The sequence below is a fragment of the Lynx rufus genome, unplaced genomic scaffold (assembly GCF_022079265.1).
Source record: "Lynx rufus isolate CCGP_SWC_20201006 ecotype Redwood Valley unplaced genomic scaffold, mLynRuf1.p SCAF_9, whole genome shotgun sequence".
In the NCBI taxonomy this organism is placed as follows: domain Eukaryota; kingdom Metazoa; phylum Chordata; class Mammalia; order Carnivora; family Felidae; genus Lynx; species Lynx rufus.
In genome coordinates this window covers 25,964,289-25,990,911 of record NW_025814897.1, presented here as the reverse complement: position 1 = coordinate 25,990,911, position 26,623 = coordinate 25,964,289, and the positions used below count along the sequence as shown (strand labels likewise).

Genomic DNA, 26,623 nt, shown 5'->3' with positions numbered 1-26,623 from the left:
TTTCAGCAAAGTAAGTTATTAAGAGGTAAAAGTTATAGGTACTGCATGCTTAGCTTGGTTTCAGACTGCATATTTGAATGGTGTAAAAAAAAAAGTTTGGTAAATTAAAAGCTAAAACTAAAAAAGCAGACTTAGATATTTGGACGAATAAAACACAACCCTGTACACACATAGCAACACATTGTTTTATTATTTGTTTGTGTAATTGGTATCATCTGTGATTTAGAGTCTTGGAATAATAGAATCCTTTGGGAGGGACTGTGGAGTATATTACTGGAATTGAATTGGCACTGTTCACACACTGGTCTGCTCTCTGGTTTAGAATCCTCTCTCTGCTGCTTTTCTTCCTTAGGTGGGTCTCTTTCCTGGACACTGCGTGGAGTTAATTAATCAGAAAGTCCCCCAGTCAGTGACCAACTCAGTGCCAAAACCAGGTGAGTACACTTTTTCATCAGGGTGATGATTTTATCAACTGCTTAAAGAAACAGGTTTTCTCTTGTAGTCAAGCACCCAGCTTGTTTTGCTGCTGTTGCCATTTATTGACATGATATGTATGCATTCTTAATTTTAGGTGGTTTTGAGTTTTAAAATATTCTTATTTCTTTATTGATCATTTCACAAAGATACATCAACATTTTAGATAATTTCAAAGAACTATTTGTTCCATTAATCTTTGTCATTATTTGTTTTTATAATTATATAGTAGGGATATAGTTTATGAATGAACACAATGATGAAAATAACAGGTTTAAAGAACTCACACAAATGATGTGATTAGCTGGAAACTAATAAATGAAGGGAATGTATATTTTATCAATGATTGTGAACATCAAAACTATTTTAAACAGCATTTCTCATTACTTAATAGTATATTTATAGTGCTATATAAATATGTGGATTATTTAATGAATAAAGCAGTGTTACAGGGGGTGAAAATCAAAATGGAAACTTGTTTTTATTGGGGTGATTTAATCTAGGTAGATTGTACAGAATACTTAGCTTGGAAGTTTTTAATGTTATATAAAATTTTTAAAGGAAAACAAAAACAAAGACTGAAAGATTTTGGAGGGAAGAGGAAGTAATCAGATTTACGTCTCCTACTTGTATTATATTCCCTTCACCTTTCTTTGCCCTTCTCCATACTCTGCCCGCAGTAAAAGAAAAGGAAAAATTTGCTGGGCCTCAGAATTTATTTGTAATATTTTCCTTAAAGTATCTTTTAGGGTTAGGACCTATATATAAAAATTAGGGAGGAAAAAGCTTATTTAGTATTTCCCCACCTCTGCCCCCCAAGCATACATCAAATCATATTTGCTTATAGTATTCAGGTAAAGGTAATATGCTTTTGAAGCTTGTTTCTTCACAGAAATTAAGAATTCTCATAGGAATTTTAAATTTTTAGGCAGACTACTTTTACTGTTTAGTAGAGAAAAATACTTCAAAACAGTGTTCTCTACAGTTCTACTTGAGACAGGATTCTCAGTCTCTTTTCTTTTTTTTTTTTCAATATATGAAGTTTATTGTCAAATTGGTTTCCATACAACCCCCAGTGCTCATCCCAAAAGGTGCCCTCCTCAATACCCATCACCCACCCTCCCCTCCCTCCCACCCCCCATCAGCCCTCAGTTTCTTCTCAGTTTTTAAGAGTCTCTTATGCTTTGGCTCTCTCCCACTCTAACCTCTTTTTTTTTCCTTCCCCTCTGCCATGGGTTCCTGTTAAGTTTCTCAGGATCCACATAAGAGTGAACACATATGGTATCTGTCTTTCTCTGTATGGCTTATTTCACTTAGCATAACACTCTCCAGAACCATCCATGTTGCTACAAAGGGCCATATTTCATTCTTTCTCATTGCCACGTAGTATTCCATTGTGTATAGAAACCACGATTTCTTTATCCATTCATCAGTTGATGGACATTTAGGCTCTTTCCATAATTTGGCTATTGTTGAGAGTGCTGCTATAAACATTGGGGTACAAGTGCCCCTATGCATCAGTACTCCTGTATCCCTTGGGTAAATTCCTAGCAGTGCTATTGCTGGGTCATAGGGTAGGTCTATTTTTAATTTTCTGAGGAACCTCCACACTGTTTTCCAGGGTGGCTGCACCAATTTGCATTCCCACCAACAGTACAAGAGGGTTCCCGTTTCTCCACATCCTCTCCAGCATCTATAGTCTCATTTTGGCCACTCTGACTGGCGTGAGGTGATATCTGAGTGTGGTTTTAATTTGTATTTCCCTGATGAGGAGCGATGTTGAGCATCTTTTCATGTGCCTGTTGGCCATCTGGATGTCTTCTTTAGAGAAGTGACTATTCGTGTTTTCTGCCCATTTCTTCACTGGGTTATTTGTTTTTCGGGTGTGGAGTTTGGTGAGCTCTTTATAGATTTTAGATACTAGCCCTTTGTCCGATATGTCATTTGTAAATATCTTTTCCCATTCCATTGGTTGCCTTTTAGTTTTGTTGGTTGTTTCCTTTGCTGTGCAGAAGCTTTTTATCTTCATAAGGTCCCAGTAGTTCATTTTTGCTTTTAATTCCCTTGCCTTTGGGGATGTGTCAAGTAAGAAATTGCTACGGCTGAGGTCAGAGAGATCTTTTCCTGCTTTCTCCTCTCAGTCTCTTTTCAAGACATTTTATCCTCTGTTAAATTCCCCTTCTTTGATGGGGTGCCTGGGTGGCGCAGTCGGTTAAGCGTCCGACTTCAGCCAGGTCACGATCTCGCGGTCCGTGAGTTCGAGCCCCGCGATCTCGCGGTCCGTGAGTTCGAGCCCTGCGTCAGGCTCTGGGCTGATGGCTCAGAGCCTGGAGCCTGTTTCCGATCTGTGTCTCCCTCTCTCTCTGCCCCTCCCCCGTTCATGCTCTGTCTCTCTCTGTCCCAAAAATAAATAAACGTTGAAAAAAAAAATTCCCCTTCTTTGGGTAAACTTACTAAAAAACTTTCTCAGTGGGTACTTGCTCAGTAGATGTTAATTTGTGGTTGTGATGACTATAGGGTTTTTTTTTCTTTTTTTTAAACATGGCATCATTAACTTAAAAGAAAATCCCATAACCTTTAGCAGAGAGGTGCCTCAACCCCATCCCTCTTCTCCAGCCCTAAGCAGCTATTAGTCTACTTTCTCTCTCTATAGATTTCCCTATTCCAGACCTTTCATGATCATACAATAGTGGTCTTTTGTAATTAGCTTCTTTGACTTAGCACAGTGTTTTCAGGGTTCATCCATGTATCAGAATCTCATTCTTTTTTATGGCTAAAGTAATATTCCATTGTATGGCGAGGCCATATTTTATCCACTCATTTTGAGTTGTTTCCATTTTTGACTATTATGTATAATGCAGTTATGAACACCAGTGTATAAGTTTTTGTGTGGATATATATATATTCACCTCTCAAGTATATATCTAGGAGTAAAACTGCTGGGTCATATGGTAGCTCTATGTTTAACCTTTGAAGAACTACCAGACTGCTTTACAAAGTAGTTTTTACAATACACCCTGGCAGTGTGTATGAGAGTTTCAGTTGTTCCATATCCTTGTTAGTGTGTTTTTGATTATTGCCATCGTAGTAGTTACAAAGTGGTGTATCTTTGGGAGTTTGATTTCATTTTCCTGATGACTAATCATGTTCAGTATCTTTTTATGTGCTTATTAGCCATTTGCATGTTTTTGGAGAAATGTCTATTCAGATCCTTTTCCCATTTTTTAATTGGCAAGTATTCTTTATATACATTCTTTATATATTCTTTAAGTATTCTATGTATATTCTAGATACAAGTGCTTTATCAGACAATATGATTTGCATATGGTTTCTCACATTGTGTGGGTTGTCTTTGCTTGTCTTTATTCTGTCCATGGAAGTATAAATTTTTTTTAATTTTGATGAAGTTCAGTTTATCTTTTTTTGTTCCTTATGCTTTTGATGTCTTATGTAGGAAGACTTTGCCTAACCCAAGGTCAAGATTTACTCATATATCTTCTCCTAAGAAGTTTATGGTTTTAGGTCTTAGATTTTAGTAAACTTTGAGTTAATTTTTTGTGTCTGGTATAAGGTTCAACTCCATTGGACATCTAGGTGTCTCAGCACTATTTTTTGAAAAAAAGATTACTCCTTCCCCATTGAATTGTCTTGACTCCCTTGCAGAAAATTGACCTTGGACATGTAAGTTTATTTTTAGACTTTCAGTTCTGTTCCACTGATCTATATGTCTGTTCTTTGTTTTTTTAAGTTGGAGAGATAGCATGAGCAGGGTAGGGGCAGAGAGAGAGGGAGAGAGAGAATCCCAAGCAGGCTCCATGCTGTCAGCATGTGTTTGTTTTGTGGCAAATTTTGCTCTTAATACTTTATTCTTTCTCAGGATTGACTTGGCTCTTCTGGGTTCCTTGCAATTGCGTATGAATTTTAGAATCAGCTTGTCAGTTTCTACAAAGAAGTCAGCTGGATTTTGATAGGGATTATATTAAATCTGTATATCAATTTGGGAAGTATTATCCTCTTACCAGTATTTATTAAGTCTTTCAGTTCATGAACATGGGATGTTTTTCCATTTATTTAGAGCTTGTTTAATTTTGTTCAGTGTTTTGTAGTATTCAGAGTGTACGTTTGCATTTTTTTGTTAAATTTATTTTTATTATTTTTGATGCTATTGTAAATGGAATTACTTTCTTGACTTCATTTTCTTTTTCATTGCAAATGCATAGAAATACAATTAATTTTGTATATTAATCATGAAATCATGAAATCTTGTTGAAATGTTTATTCTAATAGTTTTTTTTTTTTAGTGGATTCCTTTGGATATTCTATATACAAGATCAAATCATCTGTGAATATATTTTTACTTCTTCCTTTGCAATCTGGATGCTTTTTATTTCTTCTTCTTGTCCAATTTCCCTGGCAAGACTATGGCCATCCTTGTCTTATTTCTGACCTTAGGAGAAAACATCCATTTCTTAACTAACCATTAAGTAAGATGTTAGTTGTTGGGTTTTCATAGATGCCCTTTATCAGATTGGGGAAGCACCCTTCAGTTCTTAATTTCTTGAATGATTTTATCATGAAAGGATGTTGGCTTTGTCAAGTACTTTTTATCGATCTGTTAAGATGACCATGGTTTTTTGTATCATTATTTTGAAGTTATTAAATTCAACATCAAAAATTTATTGTTGTCTCTTATGCATTATTTTTATATGCATTTCTTCTGTATACACTTAACTTATTAGGTATTAAATATCATCTTTGATATTTTGCCTCAGAGATATCCTGCAAACTTAGTTTTAAAAATTAGCTTAATATTGGTATTCAATTTTGTCAATTGAATACTTTCTCATGTTTTGAACGAGAAAGTGACATTTCTAATAGCGATAAGCTCCAGAAGCTTTAAAACTTGAGAAAGTTAATCAGGTATTGATAGTTCTGGAAAACAAGTGTCTATTAATAGACCCGTAGGACAATGTTAATTCTAAATTGGTGATGACTTATAATGCCAGCACACCTTTAAAAGCTAGTATTTTATCTTCTGTGAGCAGCATTGCAGGATTGGCATAAGGAAATGTGGATTCTTAATATATTTCGAAAAGGATGATGTGAATTCTGTTAGCCTCAGGCTTGTTTCACACTTTAAAACTGTCTTTGCCTACAGTATAAACAACTTGAATGTTCTATTTATTTTTAACATTGCCATCTGTTACTGTTAGATGCCAAATCTGAAAGATGCAGCTATAGTTTGAGGCTGAAATTTAAAGCTCCCTATATTATTACACAACAAGGGCAATAGGAAAATTTTTCCCTTCGGAGTTCTTCTTAATGTTCTCAATATGTTCAATTATTTGTGTATGTAAAAATAAAATCATTGAGTCACCATGTCCTGATCAAGAAAACAAGTATCCGTGTTGCCTTAAGAAAAAGAAGGTGTGGTGGGGGAGGGAGTAGGTGGGAGAGGGAGGTAGAAAAGAAGAGGAAGGAAAAGAGGAAGAAAGATAGAAGCTTGTCCACAAGAAATTGGCAGTTGAATCATCACAGTTACAGTTTGATGGGAGAAGGTGAGGTTGAGGTGGGGGGAAGAAGGGAAAGCATACGTAGTTTTTTGTGTGTGTTTATCCTGCTTGTAGCTTATGGAGCAGTTGGATTTATTCATTGATATCTTTCTTCAAGTTTTTAGTTTTCTCAGCTATTATCTTTACAGTATTTCTTCTGTGCAATCGTTGATCTTCCTCTTTTCCTTTACAGATTGGTTACACTCTTTGATACTGTCTTGCACACCCTCTCTTTCCAGTTTACTTTTATTGACCTCTCTTAAAGTTCTGTTATTCTTCTGTGTAGGCTTCTCTTAAGCCCACCTGATAAATTCTTCAATTCTTATTTTATTTCTTTTTTAAAAAACATTTTTTAAGGTTTATTTATTTTTGAGAAAGATAGAGTGCGAGCAGGGGAGGGGCAGAGAGAGGGAGGCACAGAATCCGAAGCAGGCTCCAGGCTCTGAGCTGTCAGCACAGAGCCCAACGCGGGGCTCAAACTCACAAACTGTGAGATCATGACCTGAGCTGAAGTCGGACGCTTAACTGACTGAGCCACCGAGGTGCCCCTTATTTTATTTCTTGGATCAACATTTTGTCTTTTTTGTAATTTCCATAGTGGGATTCCTCATTTCTTCCGTTACCCACCTTTTTGTCTAGAAAGAAAGAAAAAGGGTTGGGGGAGGAAGAGGGGAGAGAAAGGAAAGTAGGGAGAGAGGGTAAGAGAAAAGCAGGGCAATGCTTATTTTCTTCTTAAAATGAAGGACAAGGGAATTTAGATAAAGCCTTTGCTCTGAAAACAGAAGATTTGGACAGGAATAAAAAAAATATCTCTTTGAAGCAATGGAGAGTTAATAAGGCAGTAAACAATTACTGAGCTGAGGTTAAGCAGAAAAAGGACATCCTGAAGACAGACTTCAGTATATGGAGACCTTATTCCCCTAGGGTATCTACTGATAGAGTAGAGAAAGGCACAGTAGTCCTAGGAGAACAAAAATTGGAGCTCAGAGCCCAGTAGGGCAGAGTTACTGATGAATGCCCCAAGTTTTGAGTTAGAATTTTTGTGGAAATTGACAACTGGTTCTAAACTGATTCTAAAATAATTATGGAAATGCAGAGACCTAAATCCGAGGACAATTTTGAAGAACAATAAAGTGGGAAACTTACTATTTTAAATATCAAGATTTATTGTTAAAACTTCACTTAAGGTACTGATATTAATTCAAGGGTAGACAGACAAATAGATTAGTGGAACAGAATAGAGTCCAGAAACAAACCTGTGAATACATAGATACTTTTTTGCAGAGCGATGTCAAAAGGACAGTTATTTCAATAAATGGTGCTAGGTCACCTTGAGGGGTGTGTGTGTGTGTATGAGTGTATAAAATTCCTATTTATCCCTGTATACAGAATCATTTCTGGGAGAATTACAGATCTGTATGTGAAAGGTAAAACAATAAAACTCTTAGAAGATAATACAGGAGAGTATCTTCATGACCTATTTTCATGATCTCGGGATAAACATAAGCAGTAATCTTAACTGAAAAGCTTAATAATTAAATTTAATTAAAGATCAGAACTTGATCTTAAATGCTATTAAGATAATGAAGAAAGCAAATCACAAAATGAGAAAGATAGTTGACAAAGGTCACATAACTAAAGTGTGTAAAGAATCAGTAAGAAAGGGACCGATAAAATGATTTGTTTAATTAAGTGAAAACTTGAATAGGTACTTTACAACAAATATCCAAAATGCTCATAAGCATATGACAAAATGGTAAACGTCATCAGTCTTTAGGGAAATGCAAACTGAAATCTCATTGACTCTTTAATACATACCCACCAGAGGTTAAAATTTAAGAATAATAATACCAAAGGTTGGCAAGGATATACATCAGTAGGAATTCTCTCACACTGCTGATGGGAGATAATGTGGGACAATCATTGTTTGGTATTACATACTGAAGTTGACACATACCCTGGGGTCCAGCAGGTTCACTCTTAGGTAAATATAGAATGTTTATAGCAACCTTAGTCCTAATTGTCAAAAAACTTGAAAAACCAAAGGTATATCCGTAATGGGATGGATAAATAAAGGCACATTCATTGAACGGATTCTTCTACACCGGTGAAAATGAAATGAGTTCTGGCTGTCTGCCACGATATGGGTGAATCTCACAAAAATAAGTGTTGAGTGAGAGAAGCGTGCTATACGTACATGCATACATACGCCGTATAATTCCACATAGATGAGGAGAGAGTTCAGAATCACAGAGTTTAAGATGGTTCTGTGGTGTCAGAATTCAGAATAGCAGTTAACTTTGGATGGGAGGAAGGGGATAGGTGACTGGGATGGGTAGGAGAGAGGATTCTGGAGTGCTAGCAGTGTTCTGTGGATCCAGGTGGTGATTATACAGAAATGGAATGATGTTGAACATCTTTTCATGTGTTTATTGGCCATTTGTATACCTTCTTTGGAGAAATGCCAGTTCCAGTCCTTTGTCATTTTTGAATTGGTCACTTTTCATTCTTTAAATATATCTCCCATCCAGATAAACATTCTTTGCAGTATTGCTTTAATATTCAAATGTTGGAAATCACAGTTTCAAAATAGATACTTCCTTATCTATTTATGTGTGTGAAATATTCTGCAGCCCTTAAAAAGAAAGTCATATGGAATTGTTTTCTGTGATTGATTGTTAAATGAAAAAGCAAATCACAACGTAGAATAATCTCATTGTAAATTCATAGAAAATGATCTGGAAGGATATATACCAACTAGAAAGGGGAATGAGATTGTAGACATCAGCAAAAGAAATTTAATTTTTTTCTCTGTTTGCTTCTGTATTATTCAACCCCTTTATAATAAAAAAGTATTACTTTATAAAATATGAAAAAATAGATTGTATCTCTCCTTAACTCCATCCTTTCCAAATAGGTGATTTCCAAGGGTCCTTCTTAATGCAACCACCCCATAACATAGATATTTTCTGACAGTAGGTTTAATTTAGATATTTAATTTATATACACGTGTGAAAACAACACGGTTGAAGGGATAAGAGCATAGGCTTCCAACCTCAAGTTTTAATCCCTGTGCCACATTTTACATTTGGCTTCTCTGACTTTTAATTCCCTTATTTAAAAAAGTGAGGCAACATCCCTTTGAAGATTAGGGATAAGGCATCTAAAGCCCTTGGATACTTAATAAATGTCAGCTGTAGTATTTATTGATTTATATTTATCCACTCTTATGTCATTTAAATTCCAGAGTGTCAAAAACTAGATTTATGTAGATACAAAATTAATATTTGTTGGTAAAATCTATATGCCAGCATCTCACAGTATACCACTAAGACAAATGAATTATAGTAGTTTTCATGGGACCATGATGGGACCAAAGGAGCCTCTTTGGATGCCACTTGAATGGAGTTTGCATTATAAATATTTGGCTTTTGGGGGGGGGGCAACAGCTGAATTTTTTGATTAGCAGACATAAAAGTAGCTGAGGCTTTCATTTCGAGAAAAAACTTAGTAATTAGATATAATACTGATGAAATCCTTATGGTAAGAAGTAGTTTATAAGGTAACAAATTAGTCTGAATTTGTAGCATAATTTTGAAATTAAAAAAAGTTCTTTATTTTCTTTTAGGGAATTGGTCCTTTAGTGTCTTGCTTTCTTTGTTTTACTTGCAACTTTGCCTAATTAGAGTTTTTTCCTTTATTTTCGTTTGTTTGCTCCTGGATTGTTTGTTTTCTTTCTTCGAGTTTGTAGCACTTTCCTCTTCTGTAACCATGTTTCCTTAACATGTCACTGACCAGACATTTTGTATCAAGTAAAGTAGGTACAGGTTTTTATCCTGTGTGCAGCACTGTATTGAACATATGCTTCCTTATATTCTGGAGTCCAGTACTTCAAGAATCGGATATTAAAATCAGCACCCTGGAAGGCATTGATGTAAGATACAGATTTGTACCAAAATGCTAGAATGCCCTGGGAAGTTTCTTTCTGAATACATTGCAAGTGACAGATTAAGATAATATTTTCATACTCTGCATTAGGGAAAAACAGAAGATTCATAATGGCACATATCTGTCAAGTGCTTTAGAGTTTATGGATACTTTTATTTCCCTTCTGTCAATTGGAATTTGACTCTTGATGCAGTCCTGTGAGGTTTGGGGGTAGGGGGTGTATTCCTGTATCCTGCCACACCTTGTGTTAACAAATGGAGCCCAGGAAACTCAGGGAGGTTAAGCAGCTTGCCTGAGGGTTCACAACTGGGATTTGCTGAAATTTTCTGATGTCTGGTGGTAACCATGGCCAATACTTAATGTAGCTCTCACTGTGTGGTGTACCAAGACATAAATGAACTCATTTGTGGTTGATTCACTTAAAATCCAGAATTTGTCCCACTGTAGAACATTGAGTAGAGATAAAGTTTATTGTTCTCTCTCTCAAAACAAATATTTATTTAATATGTTCAGCTTTTATTACAATAGGCATGAATAAAAACGTATTTGGATTTTCACAAGGCTTATACTAACAGAACAGAAGTTGGGGCAAAGATGGGTTTAATGGAGGATGAAGGGAAGTGCTTCTAGGACCTTGCTTAATGGGCTAATTTCAGTCAGCCTTCATCCTCTCTCATGACTAATTAACCCAAACAGTATCCTTCAGTCTTTCCTCACTACATATAAACCCTCACTGCACACTCTGTTCTGTAACAGCGTTTGTAGGCATCCTCCTCCTCTGCTCTCCTGGTCTCGTCTTTCTCCCAGTGCACTCTGCTGGGCATTGCTTCAGTGTGCTGTGAACATACATGCACTCAAAGTGCTCCCATTGTGCCCAGAGTGTGAAGTGCCCTCCTCCCCATTTTGGCCACTTGCAATCCTCCTTGTGTTTCAGGCTTCAGGCCATGACCTGCTTCCTCTGTGAGAGCTTGCTGACCCCTCTCTCCCTACCCCCATCTCCTGTTTACCCCTGGCCAAGTCTGACGGCACCTCTGCCACTTGCTCCCAAAGTGCTGTCTCCTCACAAAGGGTAAGCGTGTCTCATTCATCTTTACCTCTCTCACAGGAGGTTCATACAGTGGACACATGATTATTTCCTCTCTCTTAATACTGCTAAAATGAATTTCTAGAATCAAACTTTTTTTTTTTAATGTTTATTTTTGAGAGAGCGCAGGTGGGGTAGGGGCAGAGAGAGGGGCACAGAGGATCCGAAGTGGGCTCTGTGCTGACAGCAGTTAACCCAATGTGGGGCTTGAACTCACGATCCTCCAGATCATGACCTGAGCCTGAGCCACCCGGGTGCCCCCATAACTTCTTGTTTTTAGAGTTTTATGTAAGTAATGTCTACACCCATCGTGGGGCTCAAGCTCACAACCCTGTTATCAGGAGTCCCACACTCAGGGCGCCTGGGTGGCTCGGTTGGTTAAGCGTCTGACTCTTGATATCGGCTCAGGCTGGGATCAAGCTCCATGTCGGGCTCAGTGCTGACAGCATGAAGAATCTCTGTCTCCCTTTCTCTCTGCCCCTACCCACCCCCCCATAAATAAATAAATAACCTTAAAAAAGAAAAGAGCCGCATGCTCTACTGACTGAGTCAGTCAGGCACCCCTAGAATACAACTTTTATCTCATAATCCCTAGCTTCAGAAAACTTCAGTAATGTCCCTCTGCTCCAGAATTATGTACAAAATCTTTAGTCTAGAATTTGAGGTGCTCCATAAATAACTGGAACTATCTTGTCTTTGTAACCAAATGTTTCCCTTATCTATACTTTAGTGTCAGGAACATGTTTCTTTACCTTGTAGTATACTTTGGGTTTCCCCGCTTACTCTGACTCTGATCTTTCTCCTCGCTGAAATGTTTACTATGTTCTTCATGAAGTTTCTTTAGACCACTGCTTCGAAAACGTTCATGTGCGTTCAGTGTGCCTGAGAGGTGGTATTAAAAACTGTGGATTGTGATTCAGTGGGTCTGGGGTGGGACCTGGGACTCTGCATTTCCAATGAACTCCCAGGTGACTCAACGATCCTCATCCTAAGACTATATTTTGAATAAAAGGGACTCCATTTTAGCCGTCAGTAGCTATTATTTGTATCCGTCATTTGGAAATAGTGTATAGTAATGAGCCATCTTATTTTGAATTTGATTCTTCACTTTTTATGTCTTTTTCCTCACCTAAATTGTTTTGGTTACTGGTGGATATTTTATTTTATACCAGTTTGCATCCTTTATATATAATGTTTGCTCTAAAACAGTTGATTGATAATTAAAAATATGAACAATTTCTACTAGAGTAATCAAAAATGTTTCCTGACCTCCCGTATGCCCATTAGCCAGTGCTAGGTGTAGGCCCCTAATCAGTCTTCTCCGTAAGTAAAGCAGCTGTTCCCATTTTTGGTCATTTCCAGTACTCATTCATTGATCAGAATTTATGAAGTGCATACTAAGTACTAGGACCAAAACAGCAAACACAGCAGACAAATATTGTCATTTTGGGGTTTTGTATTCAAGTGTGATGCGAAGGAGAGAAAAAGGTAAACAAAGAAGTAAAAGGTATAGTGTGGTAAAATATATATAGTATGATAAATGCTATGCAGAAAAGTCTGGAAAGGGGTACAGGGGTTAGGAAGTGCTGGGATGTGGCCCACGTGGGCTTATCATTCCAAAGGTGGGTAGAGTGGTTGGGAAGGGCTCATTAGAAGGTTACTTTTGAGTGCCTGAAGGGAGATGAGGAGGGGAGCAAAGCACTTACCTGGGGGGTGCTTTCCAGACCGAGAACTGCAAATGTGGGGCTGCTGAGCTGGACATATGCCTGGCTTGCTACAGGATTTGCTGGAAGGCAGTTTGACCACAACAGTGAGTGACGTGAGGTGAGGTCTGGGGGTGAAAGGAGTTAAGTTCTCTTTGGGGCCTGGGCACCACTGTATGGATTTTGGCTTTCATTTAAAATTAGATGGGATGACATTAGAAGGTTTTGAGCAGAGCTGTTACTTGGCCTTATTTGGAGGATCACTTTGGTTGCCACATTAAGGATAGGAGAGCTGGGTAGAAGAAGGGAGACGGGCAGCAGCTGTTTGTAGTGAGTCTGGTAAGAGATGATGGTGGCTCAGATCAATGTGGTAGCAGTAAAAGTGGGCAGAGGTGATTGGATTCTGGGTATATTTCAGGCCATGAAACCTGCAGAATTTTCAGACATACTGTGAAGAGTTTGAGTAACACAGGTAATTCTTACGATAGAATGATTACAGTGTAGCTGTTGCTTTCCATTGAGTTCCTTGTTAACACCACCACCGGCACAGATTCATGTTAGCCCTTCACAGGAGAGCCTCCAGACACTTTGTTAAATATGAGAGAAAAATAACAAGTGACCTCTCCTGTGCCATAAACCGTCATTGGAAGACAAAACATGGTGCTTTCTGGGTGCCTGGGTGGCTCCGTCGGTTAAGCTTCCAACTCTTGATTTCAGCTCATGTCATGATCTCATGGTTCATGGGATCTAGCCCTGAGTTGGGCTCTGCGCTGACAGCATAGAGCCTGCTTGGGATTCTCTCTCCCTCTCTCTGTCCTTCCCCTGCTAATGCTCTCTCATTCTCTCTAAACAAATAAATACACTTAAAAAAAAAAAACAAACCGAAAAACACATGATGCTTTCAGTCAGCCATATTTTTTAATTTTTAATTTTGAATACTTCTCATGTCAGAAGAGGTTGCAAAAATAGTACAGAGAACTCCCATATACTCAAAAGCCAACTTCTCCCAGTTTTAACGTCTTATGTAACATAATGGCACATTATCCAAACCAGGAAATTGATGCTGTCACACCGCAGTGAATGAGATTACAACAGACCTTACTCTGTGCTCAGCAGTTTCTGCCTACTCTCCTTTTCCTACTGTGTATTTTTATAGAGCATACATGGCGGCCTTTTTGGTTTCAGGTGAGAGTTACTGTTATTAATTATGGACTTCCCCTGCGCTCCGGCAAACAGTTGTCGAATTTATGCATTCCCATCTGTGCTTAGATGTTAGGTAACACAAGGGGTCTATGAGTCCTACTGAGTATCCCCAGATGGCTTTTCTATAGCATGGCCCTCGAGGGGAGGGCCTTCTTTCTCTTTTTTCTTCCTCTCTTTCCTATTCTCTGCTCCCCCACCCAGCCCCTTTGTCTTTAGTACTAACCTCTGAAAGGGTGGGAGGAAGGATGTTTATTAGTTAAAACAATTTTTTAAAGAGTGGCTTTGCCTTCTCCGCTATGAATAAACTTTGAAAGCCTCATTTCCTATTCGACAACAACAACAACAACAACAACAACAACAACAAAACAACCCATAAATCCACAGCTGTTCCACTGGTAAAAATTAACATGTTTTGTTCCTGCTACATATTGGAATTCTCTGGGGCTTTTCATATTTTAAAATTACATCAATTCATTGTTTTTCTTACTATGGCCTACCATTTATCAATAATTTTATATTCAGAGCTGTGTTTAGAAAGGAAGGAGAGAATAAATTTGATCAACAGCAGAAGATTTTGGCATGGTAGCTACACTCTGGGTATCTTGAATCTGACATTCCCTATTGTGTGACCTTGGCTTTTGCTTAACCCCTCTGCCTTGGTTTCCTCCTGTCTAAGATGGAAATAACATTAGAATCAACTTCATAAGGTCATAATGGAGACTTATCTGTGAAATACTTAGAATTGTGTCTAGCACATAGTAGCATTATTTTGTTTACTAGAAACAAATATCTGAATGTGGATTTACATTTGTATTAGTAAAAAAGTCATTTGTAGCAAAATATGTTAATCTCTTACAATTGATGTATTCAAATAATTTTATGTGCACTGTTATTTAGTATAAATATTGAATCTCTTGAATATATAAGGAGAGTTAGAATTTTAACCCTTGGGGGCACCTGGGTGGCTCAGACAGTTAAGTGTCTGACTTTGGCTCAGGTCAGGATCTCATGGTTTGTGGATTTGAGCCTGATGTCAGGCTCTGTGCTGACAGCTCAGAGCCTGGAGCCTGTTTTGGATTCTATGTCTCCCTCTCCCTCTCTGCCCCTCCCCTGCTTGTGCTGTCTCTCTCTCTCTCTCTCTCTCTCTCTGTCTCTGTCTCTCTCTGTCTCTCTCTCTCTCTCTCTCTCTCTCTCTAACATGAATAAAACATTAAAACATTTAAAAAAAAAGAATTTGACACTTGGGTACCTTATAAAGGAGGAGGTCATACTCAGGAAAATTGAATTCTGGATTTCCAATTCTTCTGGTTAACAGAGTGTTGTTCCTCAGAGTTGTTCACACAGAGGCAGTGTAAACTGATACTTTTTTCCTTTTTTACGTGTTAGTTGAAGCACAGTTAGAGGTCATTACCAGCAAAGATGTTAAAAATGTATGTTTTCCTAGCTTGTTGCTGCTACTTTAGTGATTCAGCCTTTCACTGGGAATACTTCCTGCTTGATCAATTACTGTTCATATTTTATTTGGGCCTAAAACACCTGTCATTTTTTTGGATACATTGTCTCCCATCTAGATGGCAAATATAAACAACCAAAGAATAAGTAACTTTCTCCAAGACTAAAAACGAAATAAATGCCACTCTCCTACTGGTGTTTTTCTGAGCAGGAGTGCTCACCTGTGTGAGGCTGATGGGTGGAGCTATTCTGGCAAAGCTTGTTCTGCGAGTGTGGGTTTGGGCAGGGCCCTTTCTGTGTGCTGCAGGAGCAGTACGTGTGCAGAGAGAAGGAGTGAGCTCCTGAAGGCGAGCCTCGTGCCCACACACAAGCCGGTTCGCCTTGGGTAGGGACCAAAACCGGCAAAGGAAGGTGCTTGAAAGGGGCGCCCCAAAGCAGAGCTGGAACCTAAAAGTGCTGTGGAGACCTGACTCGGAGTTACCCTGTGGTGGATGCGGTCCGAGCAGTGGGACTGTGGTTCATTCTGCATGCTTTTGCACGGAATGTAGAGCTGCTGTGTGCTGTCGGATCCACTGCTGAGCACAGTCCCTGGGAATCATTTTAAATATCCTAAAACCTGTGCCACAGCAGGAGGTAAGGATATCTCGGTTATTCAGATGTTTGACTCCAGCAACAGAATATTTCACGGAGTCTGAAATATTACATTTTATTTGGGCACAGGTTTCCTTGGTTGCTTTGAAGTGGATGGTTAATTTTTTAATTACTCAGAAATTGAGTAATTGAGCTTTAGTATTTGTCATGTCTGTAGAGAGGTGATTATTAAAGTAGATTATTGAAGTTAATTATTTTCAAGTAGATTGTACCACATAGGTATTGGGTACTGTAGTTCTTACTTTCCTAGTTAGTTTCAGGAACTACCCATTTTTCTATTTCAAATCAGCTTATTTCTTAGTGTTTTCTATACTTTAGGTTAATGCACAAAAGTCTTTGTGACTCAAAGAACATAACTTTGCTTAATAAACAGTCAGTATATCTCATTAAAAAACTGTTTTTCCTGGTGGGTTAATAATATTTCAATTATCGACTAGTTGAAAATAGGCAGCACTGACTTACCAAAATGAATTGAGCACATTGTATAAAAAATCTCTTCAAATTGGCATAAGAAAGTAACCCTTCTGCCCTTTTACCTTTAAGTATGCCGTGTTTTTTTTCCTTATTGGTGTTATTAAGGATAGCCATCTTTGTTTATAAAATATGTGTATTAACTCTTTCCTTTTGCAGAGGTTTTTTTTTTGTTTTTTTGGTTTTTTGGTTTTTTTTTTTTTTAGCACTAGGGTAGAATTCTGTATTTATGGTGTTTCTTTAGACATTGATAAGAAATGCCTTCTTTATAGCATGGAATTTGCAATTTTCTCAGAATCACAGATCAGCCCTGTTAAGCAGCTGAACATTTTCTTCTCAGGAGTGTTCCACTACCATTTAAATGAATCAATATTTTAATTTTCAAAACCGGGGGTTTGAAAATTAGGTGGGGGAATTGCAGAATTTAGAGCTCATTTTCATTGTCAATTTTTTTTTAAAGCACCTGTTGCTCATGTGATAATGGTTTGAGACCATAACTTGTTTTTTTAAGTATTAGGTAATACTCTATGGTACTCAGTAGAAGAGAGCAGAAATCTAAAGTTTCTGCATGTAAACTTAACATGTAAGACGAGTGTAGGCAGAAGGACTGGAAAGTGCTTCCATGTTTGTGTGTGTCCTTCCATAGTGACTTCAGCTCTGAACTGAGGAGGCACAACCACATGCGATTAAGCCTGCTTTGGAAAGCTGACTCAGGTTCTGGTCAGCCCTGTGCTGTGGAGGACTCTAAATGTTTGTAGACCAAACGTAAAGAGAAATTATAGCAGTAAAAATAGCTTATAGACACTTACTAAGTACTTGGCATATACAATTTCCTGTAAGTATTCTAGTAGCCCTAACAGGTAGGTATTATTACTGTCATCCTCATTGTGTATTTGTGGGAATGGAAACTTCAATAGGTAATTTGCTCAAGAGCTTGCAGATTGGGAAGTAGTAAGAGAGGGGGCTCAAACCCTCAGGTCTGTCTGATTCCAAAATCTATGTCTTATTCTCCATGCTAATGGTCAGGGTTTTTTTGTAGGGCAGGCTTTTAAGACTTTTGTCTTTAAATAAAGCGTCCTCATTATCAGTTCTGTGCTTTCCAAATATAGAACCTTCCCCCTCTGGCTCCTGCAAAAAGGAAAAAAAAAAACCCAACCCACAAAAACAAACAAAAAACGACCTATGATCACATCAGTGTTCAACAGCAAACTTCATGGCTTAATAAAGCGCAGAGGATTATATGACATCAAAGTGAATATGATGGCACTTCAGTCTACATTTAATCTGTTTTTAATCTAATAAAAATTTAATTTCAAGAAAACAATTTTCACACTGTTAAGCTTCTAAATTTTCAGGTTTCTAGAACTTCATGTAGTTTTTATGATAGCCCTCCTACCTTTGATGTTACTGAATCCCTAAGAATATGTAGTTATTATATTTTAATTTTTCTAAGAGAGAGTATACAAATAAATGTCTTCCTGAAATTGTACTCATTTTTAAGCTTCATGTCAAATAGTAGCAGTTCCTTTGGATTATTTTAAAATCCTTATTAGAGACACTTCTCTAATCTGTATATAACATGTCATTCCTGTGTTAGAATCCTTTAGTGTCAGGGATTTATATCCACCCCATGTTTCTTCCTCCTCTTCTCTGCTAAAATGCAAATCATTTTGTTCTGTATTTAGAAATGCAATTAGTCAGAGTCTTTTATATAATAACTGAGGTGGTAAAGTCACCAAGTTAAAAAAATTTTTTTTGCTTCTTTTTTGTACAGAGTTGGGGAACAAAGCTAATCACATTTATTTTCATTTGTAGTTTAAATTTTAAAATAACCAGTATCGATTTTAGCAAGAAGCATGTATAGCTTATTTATGTCACCCTAAAATCACATAGGCTAAATTTGAGCCTCCTCTGATATTTCTGAAATGTATAGCTCCTGGAAAAGTAAATGTATAATGTAAATAATGAGAGTTGCCTTATTGTAACCTGATGACTATTTTCCCAAGGGAACTGTGACTTTTAAAGAGCTACATACCGTGCCCTTTCTAACTTATAACTGTGTGTGTGCTCCTTGAGGAAGGGCGGCAGCATGCTGTTGCTTTGGTTTCATTCTCAACTCTGGAAAAGAAAAACATTTTTATTCAAATACCCAAATATTTTTGTTGAGCATAGGCATGTCATTGCACATAAGGGTTGTGCTGGATATTCTGAAGAAGCCATTCGTTGCCTGTTTTCTGCTTCTCTTTTTCCAAGTGCATTGCTCTTATCTCTTCTGTGTCTGAAAGATTCTTCTCTAAAATTTACTGAGATTTATCTTCTAGATGCCTTAGTGTCATCCCTTTGCATTCCAGAGGGTAATGCCTTTTGAAATGCTTGCTCCTCTCTCTCATAAGTAAATGGAAGCATTCTTGACTTATGTAACTGTTAGTAGCTTTCCAGTTTTTCAGTCAAGAGCCCTCACTGTCAATGCTATTTTTATGTTAGCATTGTACGTGGCATTTCTTGAATACCTGGTTTCCTCCCTTTGAGGTTGGAATGTACAGATATCAAAAGTGTTACGGTCGTCCACATTCCAGAGCCTCATCCCTGAGCTGGTCTCATATGTTTTCTCTGTGGTAGTCCCTTGCAGCTGTTACACGCATCAGTTAGAGAACTGTGTTTTTTTCTCTTAACTTCCAAAATTGTTTATGATATATTAATCAAAAATGATTCTGTACTTTCTTGACCCACAACAACTTCAACAGCTTATTAAGATTTAATACTCATATTTATCTAAAGGCTTTCTTGGGCATCTATTTTGGTGGTGGGTGGAGAGGGAGAGGCATGAAATTCAAGGCTAAAACTGCTGTATTCCTGCTTTAAAAATTAGAAGTACTTCCTAAGGAGACAGTGAGAATTTTGCATCCTGAGTATAAATCTGATAGAATATAAATTTTCAGAAGTTCAGAGCCTATACATAATATTTCCCTTTTTTCTATTACTTAAAATAGTAGTAGGGAGTTCTTATATAACTAATTTATACAACATGCTTATATAACTATTTCCAGAACTTGATGCATAATTGTATTACTGCAGTAAATTCATGAAACCTAATTCAAAAATCAATCTTTATAAAGTATATAGCATTTTCTGGTAAAAATAATATTATAAATGGCCATCGTACCATTTACCAAGGATTTGCTAGCAAAGAAATAGCAGTAGTGTATCATATGATATAATCAACAGCTGTGAATGCCTTTCACATTAAAGCCAGTATAATTACTAACTACTATTTTAGGTTTTCGTGGAGAAAAATAAATCCAATGATTTAATTAAAATTAATTTTACTTAAAAAGTGCTAATAACCCTGATTTAGTATGCATAAAACCAGTAACATTTAACAGTGATCTTTCTATCCTAAATTTTTATACCAGCCTTTTCCAAGATGATTTACAAAGCCTAATTTATTTTCTTACTAGGTCTTCAGTGAAGTTTTAAATGATGTCTTTTTTTCCTTCTGATAAATTTTCCTACAGCAAAGATGTTTTCCACAGACTTCGGAGCTTCCCATGCTGTTCTAACGTTATATTTTGTCAGAGTATTTCATGATTTCGCAGGTATTTTCACTGAAATTTCAAATTTGTAAATTGGTTAAACTTCTCATTTTTCATGTTATTAAACTGACATCTAGACATGGTTATTTATCTCATCTAAAATCTGAGAGCAAGTTATTGGCAGAATCAGGACTAACACTGTATCTGCATATGCTTAGTCCATCCAGTTCATTTTCACCTGCTCATGCCTGGCCAATAATAGGCTTGATTGAATGGATGACCTTCATTGGACTATTTGTTTTATTATTGGAAAGGCATAAAAACATTCAATTACTAGGCCATTGGTTCATGTATTTGTAAATCTCCAAATAGAGTTGCTAAAATTTTATGCCTATTGAATATTTTTACCACATATTTAGATATTACAGGATAGCATGAAATAAACTGGAGAAAAGGAATATGAGTCATAGGTCATTTTGATAATTAGAGCTGGATACATTGAAGAAAGGAAAAGCATGAAAGTATTATTATTCTTATAACCTTTATTACATTTAAAAGTCATCACATTGAATGTAATGGGAGATGAATTAGATTTTACTTAATATACCTGTTTTTGTGACATAAACTTTTAAGAAGAAGATTCTAGTGATCAGATACTGGTTTATATTTTGAGTTTAATTCATTTAGAGTGTGATGCTAACACAAACTGAGTTTTAGTTGGTTAACACATGGAAAGCACTGGCACATAGTAAGCACTCAATAAATATTAGCTATACTGTAGTTATTGTCATGATGTTACTGTTTCATGGCTATTACCATTTCTAGACTTTTCCCTCAGTTTTTGTTGGATATCTGGTTTAGGACTAAATTTATCTTTTTCATCATAGGAGTTGGAACCAGGCCATGGGTAGAGCTAGGTTGAGGGAGAACTAATACAAGCTAGACCAGAAGATTTTCAGAGATAAAAATAGAGTCAGAGACTTAACTTCTTGGACATGTCCTTATTCCAGCAAGTAAAAACTTACTATAAGTTTGGTGTGCAAGAAACTTCTTTACTCTGATTTGGAGGGTGTTTTTTTATAAGATCAAAAAAACCACAACATCAAAATTATTTATGTGTATTTTCAGTTATTGACTTAAAGAACTTCCTTTATATCATTATTCATCCTAAAAGCTTTATTTATGTTGAAGTTTTTTTTTTTTTTTTTTTTTTTTGCAAAAGGGAAAGTTCCAAAGGTTCTGTAGTATTGGAAAAATGTGTTTTTGGTTTAGTCTGCTTAATTTATATTTGAGTCACGTGTTAGAATCTTGCTCAACTATCCAGAAATTTTTCTTTAAAAGGTTTGTAGAATTATTATTCTAGTGAATCACAGCTCAATTTCTGAGTTCACTTAATGTCAAATAAAAGCTTTGTTGGTTAGTTTGAACCAATTTAATTGATACTCAAAGCTATAAACTAAAGAAGAATTATATTACATTTTCCCCTGTCATGATTATTTACTAAATGATTCCAAAGCTATGTTTGTTAGTTGCCCAAAGATCCTTTCAGGACATATGACAGTGCATGCTAAAAATAAGTTAATTTTTATATCTCTTGTCAATATCCCCATTAATAAATTTGAAAATACTAAGTAACACAGTTCACTTCAGCTCTTTACTTAAGACTGCAAATGTAAATCTATGTCATATAGTTTGTCGCTAAAAATGCATCAGCAACCTATTAGTTTTTGTTTTTAGAATTCTTTGTCTATACTTGTACCCTATAGAATTATTTTGCTTGTGTTCCTTTAATGAAAGTCACTTCTAATATGTTTACAGTACTCCCTTGTTTATTAGAGTTCCTGAGATGGAACTTTGGCTTAAGACTTTTTTTTTTTTAATTACCATTTCCTTCCATTTCCTTCTTTAGTCTCCTGTATTCATTTCTATCCTTACAAAGATACAAGGGAAGTGGGAGTAAAGGGAACTTACATAAGTATAAAAGTGGGTATAAATTTAGTTTGCCACATTCAAAACTTAAAAATTAAGAGAAACTAATCTCTTAATAGATGCAAAGTAATCATGTGATAAAGGTCAACACTTGTTCATTTTTTTTTTATCTTAGCAATTAAGAGTAGGGAATTTCTTTAATATATTTAAGGATTCCATCCAAAATACCCCATGAAAATTTTATTCTTAATGGTGAGACTTAAGAAACAATCTGTTTAAAGTCAAGAACAAGATAATTGTTCTTTAGAGGGTCAGTCATATTAGACAAGAAGAAGTTAAAAGATTGGAAAGGAAGAAAAGCAAATCAGCAGATCTTTGTTGTTAATTGTCTACAAATCCAGAAGAGTCTACAGTCAAATTATTAGAAGATAATTGAGCAAGGTTGCTGAACAAAAATTATTCAGTGAAATAGCACTCAACATTAATTTTTTCTGTCTAGCACTAAGTGCCTTATACTCTTGTTTAATCCTCACAATGTCACAATCCCATTAGGTAGTTACTATTTTTAACTTTTTCGTAGATGATGAAAATGAAGGACTGAGAGTTACACACTTTGTCCACAAACATACAGCTAGAAGTTGTAGGGGCATAGTTGGAAGGAAACAGTTCATCACAGCATGCTAATTGAGTTTTTATGCACCAGTAACAATTAGAAAATGTAGTTTAGAAAATAGTACCATTTACAGTAGCAGTAAAAACCATAAAGTTCCTAAGAACAGCTATAACAAAAAAAAATACATAAGACCTTTTATGGGGAAGAGTTAGAAAAATTTACTGAAGGACATGAAGAATCTTAAGAGCAGAGATTTTCTGTTTGTGTACAGGAAGGCTCAGTATCATAAATCCATTCTCGTTGAAAGTAATCTATAATTCAGTACAGCTTTAGTCAGATTCCCCCCAATTTTTTCCTCCTTTAATTTGACAAGCTGATTCTAAAATTCATATGAAAGAGTAAAGGGCTAAAAATATAAAGGCAGTTTTGAAGAGTAAGTAGAAGGGACTCCTCTTTCTAGATATTAAGACTTATAAAGTGCTAGAACTTAAGAAAGTAAGGTATTAATGGAGAGAAGAGACTGACAGAATTAAGAGAACTGAGGAAGAGACCCCTCACACACTATACGCATTTTCATATAAGAATCAGTATTAGGGGCACCTGGGTGGCTCATTCAGTTAAGTATCTGACTTCAGCTCAGGCCATGATCTCATGATTCGTGAGTTCGAGCCCCTCATCGGACTCTCTGCTGTCAGCGCATAGCCTGCTTCAGATCCTCTGTCCTCTTCTCTCTCTGTCCTTCCCCTGTTTGCACTCTCTCTCTCTCTCAAAAATAAATAAACATTAAAAGAAAATGAATCAAAAGTTAGTAGAGAAATGATTACTCAATAAAAGGTGATGAAATACCATTGGTTATGCATAAGGAAAAAAGTAATATGATTGTATCTCAACCTCATTCCGGCCATACAAAATAGTTAAAAAACAAAAGAAAACAAAAAAAGCAGGGGTGCCTGGGTGGTTCAATTGGTTGAGCTTCAGACTCTTGGTTTTGGCTCAGGTCATGACCCTCGGGATGTGGCATTGAGCCCCACATTGGGCTCCACACTGAGCGTGGAGTCTGCTTAAGATTCTTTCTCTCCCTCTGCCCTTCTCCTTCTCTCTCTCTCTCTCTCTTTCTCTCTCTCTCTCTCCCCCTCTCCCTCCCTCTCTCTCTCCCTCTCTCTGTGTCTAAAATAAAATAAAACAAGAAAGTGGAAAAGTTTTAGGAAAAAAGGTTTATAGGAAATAGTACAATATGTTTCTGACCTTAAGTGTTTCCTTGCTGGAAAGATATCTTAAAGCATGGAAACCATACTTAAAGACATTTTAAAATTTGTACTTGGAGAAGATGTTTGTAACATGAATAATTAACAAAGGATTTGTCTCCAGATTATTTAAAGAATTCTTGCTCATCAGTAAGAAGAAGATTACATTAAAATGGGTAAAGGGTATGAACAGTTCTCTCACTAAAGAAGAAAAGTGAATGGCCAAGAAACATATGAAATCATGCACAGAAATGCATATTGAAGTGGAATAAAATTTCAGTTTGGCAAAAATGAAGAAGTCTGAAAGAACTAAATAAGACAAAGAAATGAAGAATGGAAACACCAAAATACATCCTATGTTGGTAAATCATTTTAGAGAATATTTTAGCAAAGTTGAAATATGATTGAAAAATAACACACTCCACAATCCAACAATCCCATGCCTAAACATGAGTTTCAGAGAAGTTGTCTCACAGGTGCCCAGGGAGACACTTAGCAGATTGCTCAGTGCAATATTGGTTGTAATAACAAAAATTGGGGAAATCTCACAATGATAGTAGGAGAATAGAAGTCTAAGTGGTGGTATATACTTACAAAGGAATACTATAATGTACTTAAAATGAATATACGGAATCACAATTATATATTCTGAGAATACATGATTTTGGAGAAGGTTTAACATAGTATGATTTCATTTCTGCAGATTTTAAAAACATTTAAAATGGTAGTATATATTCTTTATGGTTACATACATGTGTCAAGTATAAAAACGTGTATGGTAATGATAATACTAAATTCAGGATAAAAGTTCTCTCTGTACAAAAAACAGGATTGGAGGAGTTACGTGGGTTCAACTATGTCTGTATCACTTAAATTTTTTTTTAATTTAAAAAAAGGGAAAATCTGAGGAAATAATATGGCTAAATGTCAACAGCGTGAAAAAGCTAGATGATGTGTACATTGATATTGTCATATTCTCTTAAACTTTTCTGTATAATCAAAGTATTTAAAAGTTTTTTTAATGTTTACTTATTTTTGAGAGAGAGAGAGACAGAGAGAGACAGAGAGACAGCACGAGCAAGGGGAGGGGCAGAGAGAGAGGGAGACACAGAATCCAAAGCAGACTCCAGGCCCTGAGCTGTCAGCTCACAGCCCGATGCAGGGCTTGAACTTGCAAACCACAAGACCTGAGCCGAAGTTGGACGCTCAACTGACTGAACCACCCACACACCCCATTTTTAAAAAAATAAACACACCTACACGGGACTCTAATACTTCTAATAGTTCCATAGCTCTTGCTTACCCAGGACCATCCTTACCCCAGACCTAGTCTTCTGCTCGTGTTTTCCAATCAGTTTGCCCTGAAAACTGTCTAAGCAAGTTTTAGACCAGTAGGCTTTTAAATAATAGTGAGATTAAAAACAAGCATAATATGGTAGACTTTATTTCTCTCAACAGTTTTTTCTTAAAATTCATTTTTAAGATACTCTTTTGAAGAGCAGTTCTTAGAACTTATTAGTCTATGTATATAATAACAAGGTAAGAAGGTCCATTTGACACTGCTTAGAGGAGAATCTTTCTTCATGTTTATTGGTACAAATAGATCTATTGTTTAGCCTTAAATAAAAGCAAGTTTATGGAATTTCATTTTTTCAACTTAAATGTTTTCATATTTATTTAGCATAAAATATTTCAAAGTCTGTAACAGAGGCTTGGATTCTGGGAAGTTACGAGATCCTTAAATATCCATATAGTCTAGTTGCCTACATTTCTGTTCCCCTCTGTTAAATTTCCACCAAATAGCATCTAATACGTTTGAAAACTTTGAGCAAAAGAAGGATATTAGGTACAGTCATGAAAATCCATTGGACATGTTAAACGTCATACTCCTATTTTATTAGGTTCAATAATGGTAGTCTCCTCAGGTATTATGCATCCCACTTCTACCCTTTCACTTGTCTCCTTGACTATGAATTTATCACAGATCTTAGAGCTCAGTGCATATAATCAGGTAAATGTAATGCTGAGGCCATTATCTGGTGCAAAGTCATCTTTTAATTTCCTGAGAAATTAATCCAAAGCCTCAACCTGTCTAAAATCAATCTGTAAGATTTCTGAGACACAATTTAGAGAACTCTAGTTTAAGTGAGTGTTGAGAAAGTAAGAATTCTTCAGTTTTGCTAGAGAAATATTACACTTGTGTAATTGGTAACACCCAGTGCCCCATGTCTCTGTGTCAGGGTTCACTGTGGCTTACAGAACCGTCTGTTTTTAGTGTGCCCTGTAAACTGGTTATCGACATCGTAAAGATTTACCTTGGAGATGCTGAGTTGTGTGTCATAGTGCTGAAGCTTTTAACTACTGGAAAGACTGGTCTGGTTGGGTTTGTCTCAGGTTTGAAAAAAGACTGCAGATGTAAAATCTACCATGTGTAAGTAACGAGGAAGAAGTTAGCATTGTGGCGCATGTTGCATTTTAACTCTGGAATAGGGAATTCGGATATAAAATGGTATGATTTGCTTTTGTCTAAATACTGTATGTGTTTTACTTTTGACGTATTTTATCTGTGGAAATGCCATTGTTATCATTTTCGTTTCTCTAATTCAGCATGTTAGGTGAACCTTAACCCTGTCACCCTTACGACTACCTCCAATGTTCCTTTGTTGAAATGTGTCTAAACGTAAACCCACTCTGCCTTCCTCAGTAGAAATCTTGTGATGGTGGGAGGGGGGATGGGCTAAATGGGTAAGGGGCACTAAGGAATCT

General features: G+C 36.5%; 1 protein-coding gene across 1 annotated transcript in view; it reads left to right on the top strand.

Annotated features, from left to right (window-relative positions):
* ARHGAP32 (Rho GTPase activating protein 32) overlaps positions 1 to 26,623 on the top strand; it is a 186,880-nt gene that overhangs the window by 111,274 nt on the left and 48,983 nt on the right. The window contains exon 9 of the mRNA XM_047072442.1: positions 353 to 434. Coding sequence (XP_046928398.1) covers positions 353 to 434 — 82 coding nt within the window. The remainder of the gene's footprint in view (positions 1 to 352; positions 435 to 26,623) is intronic.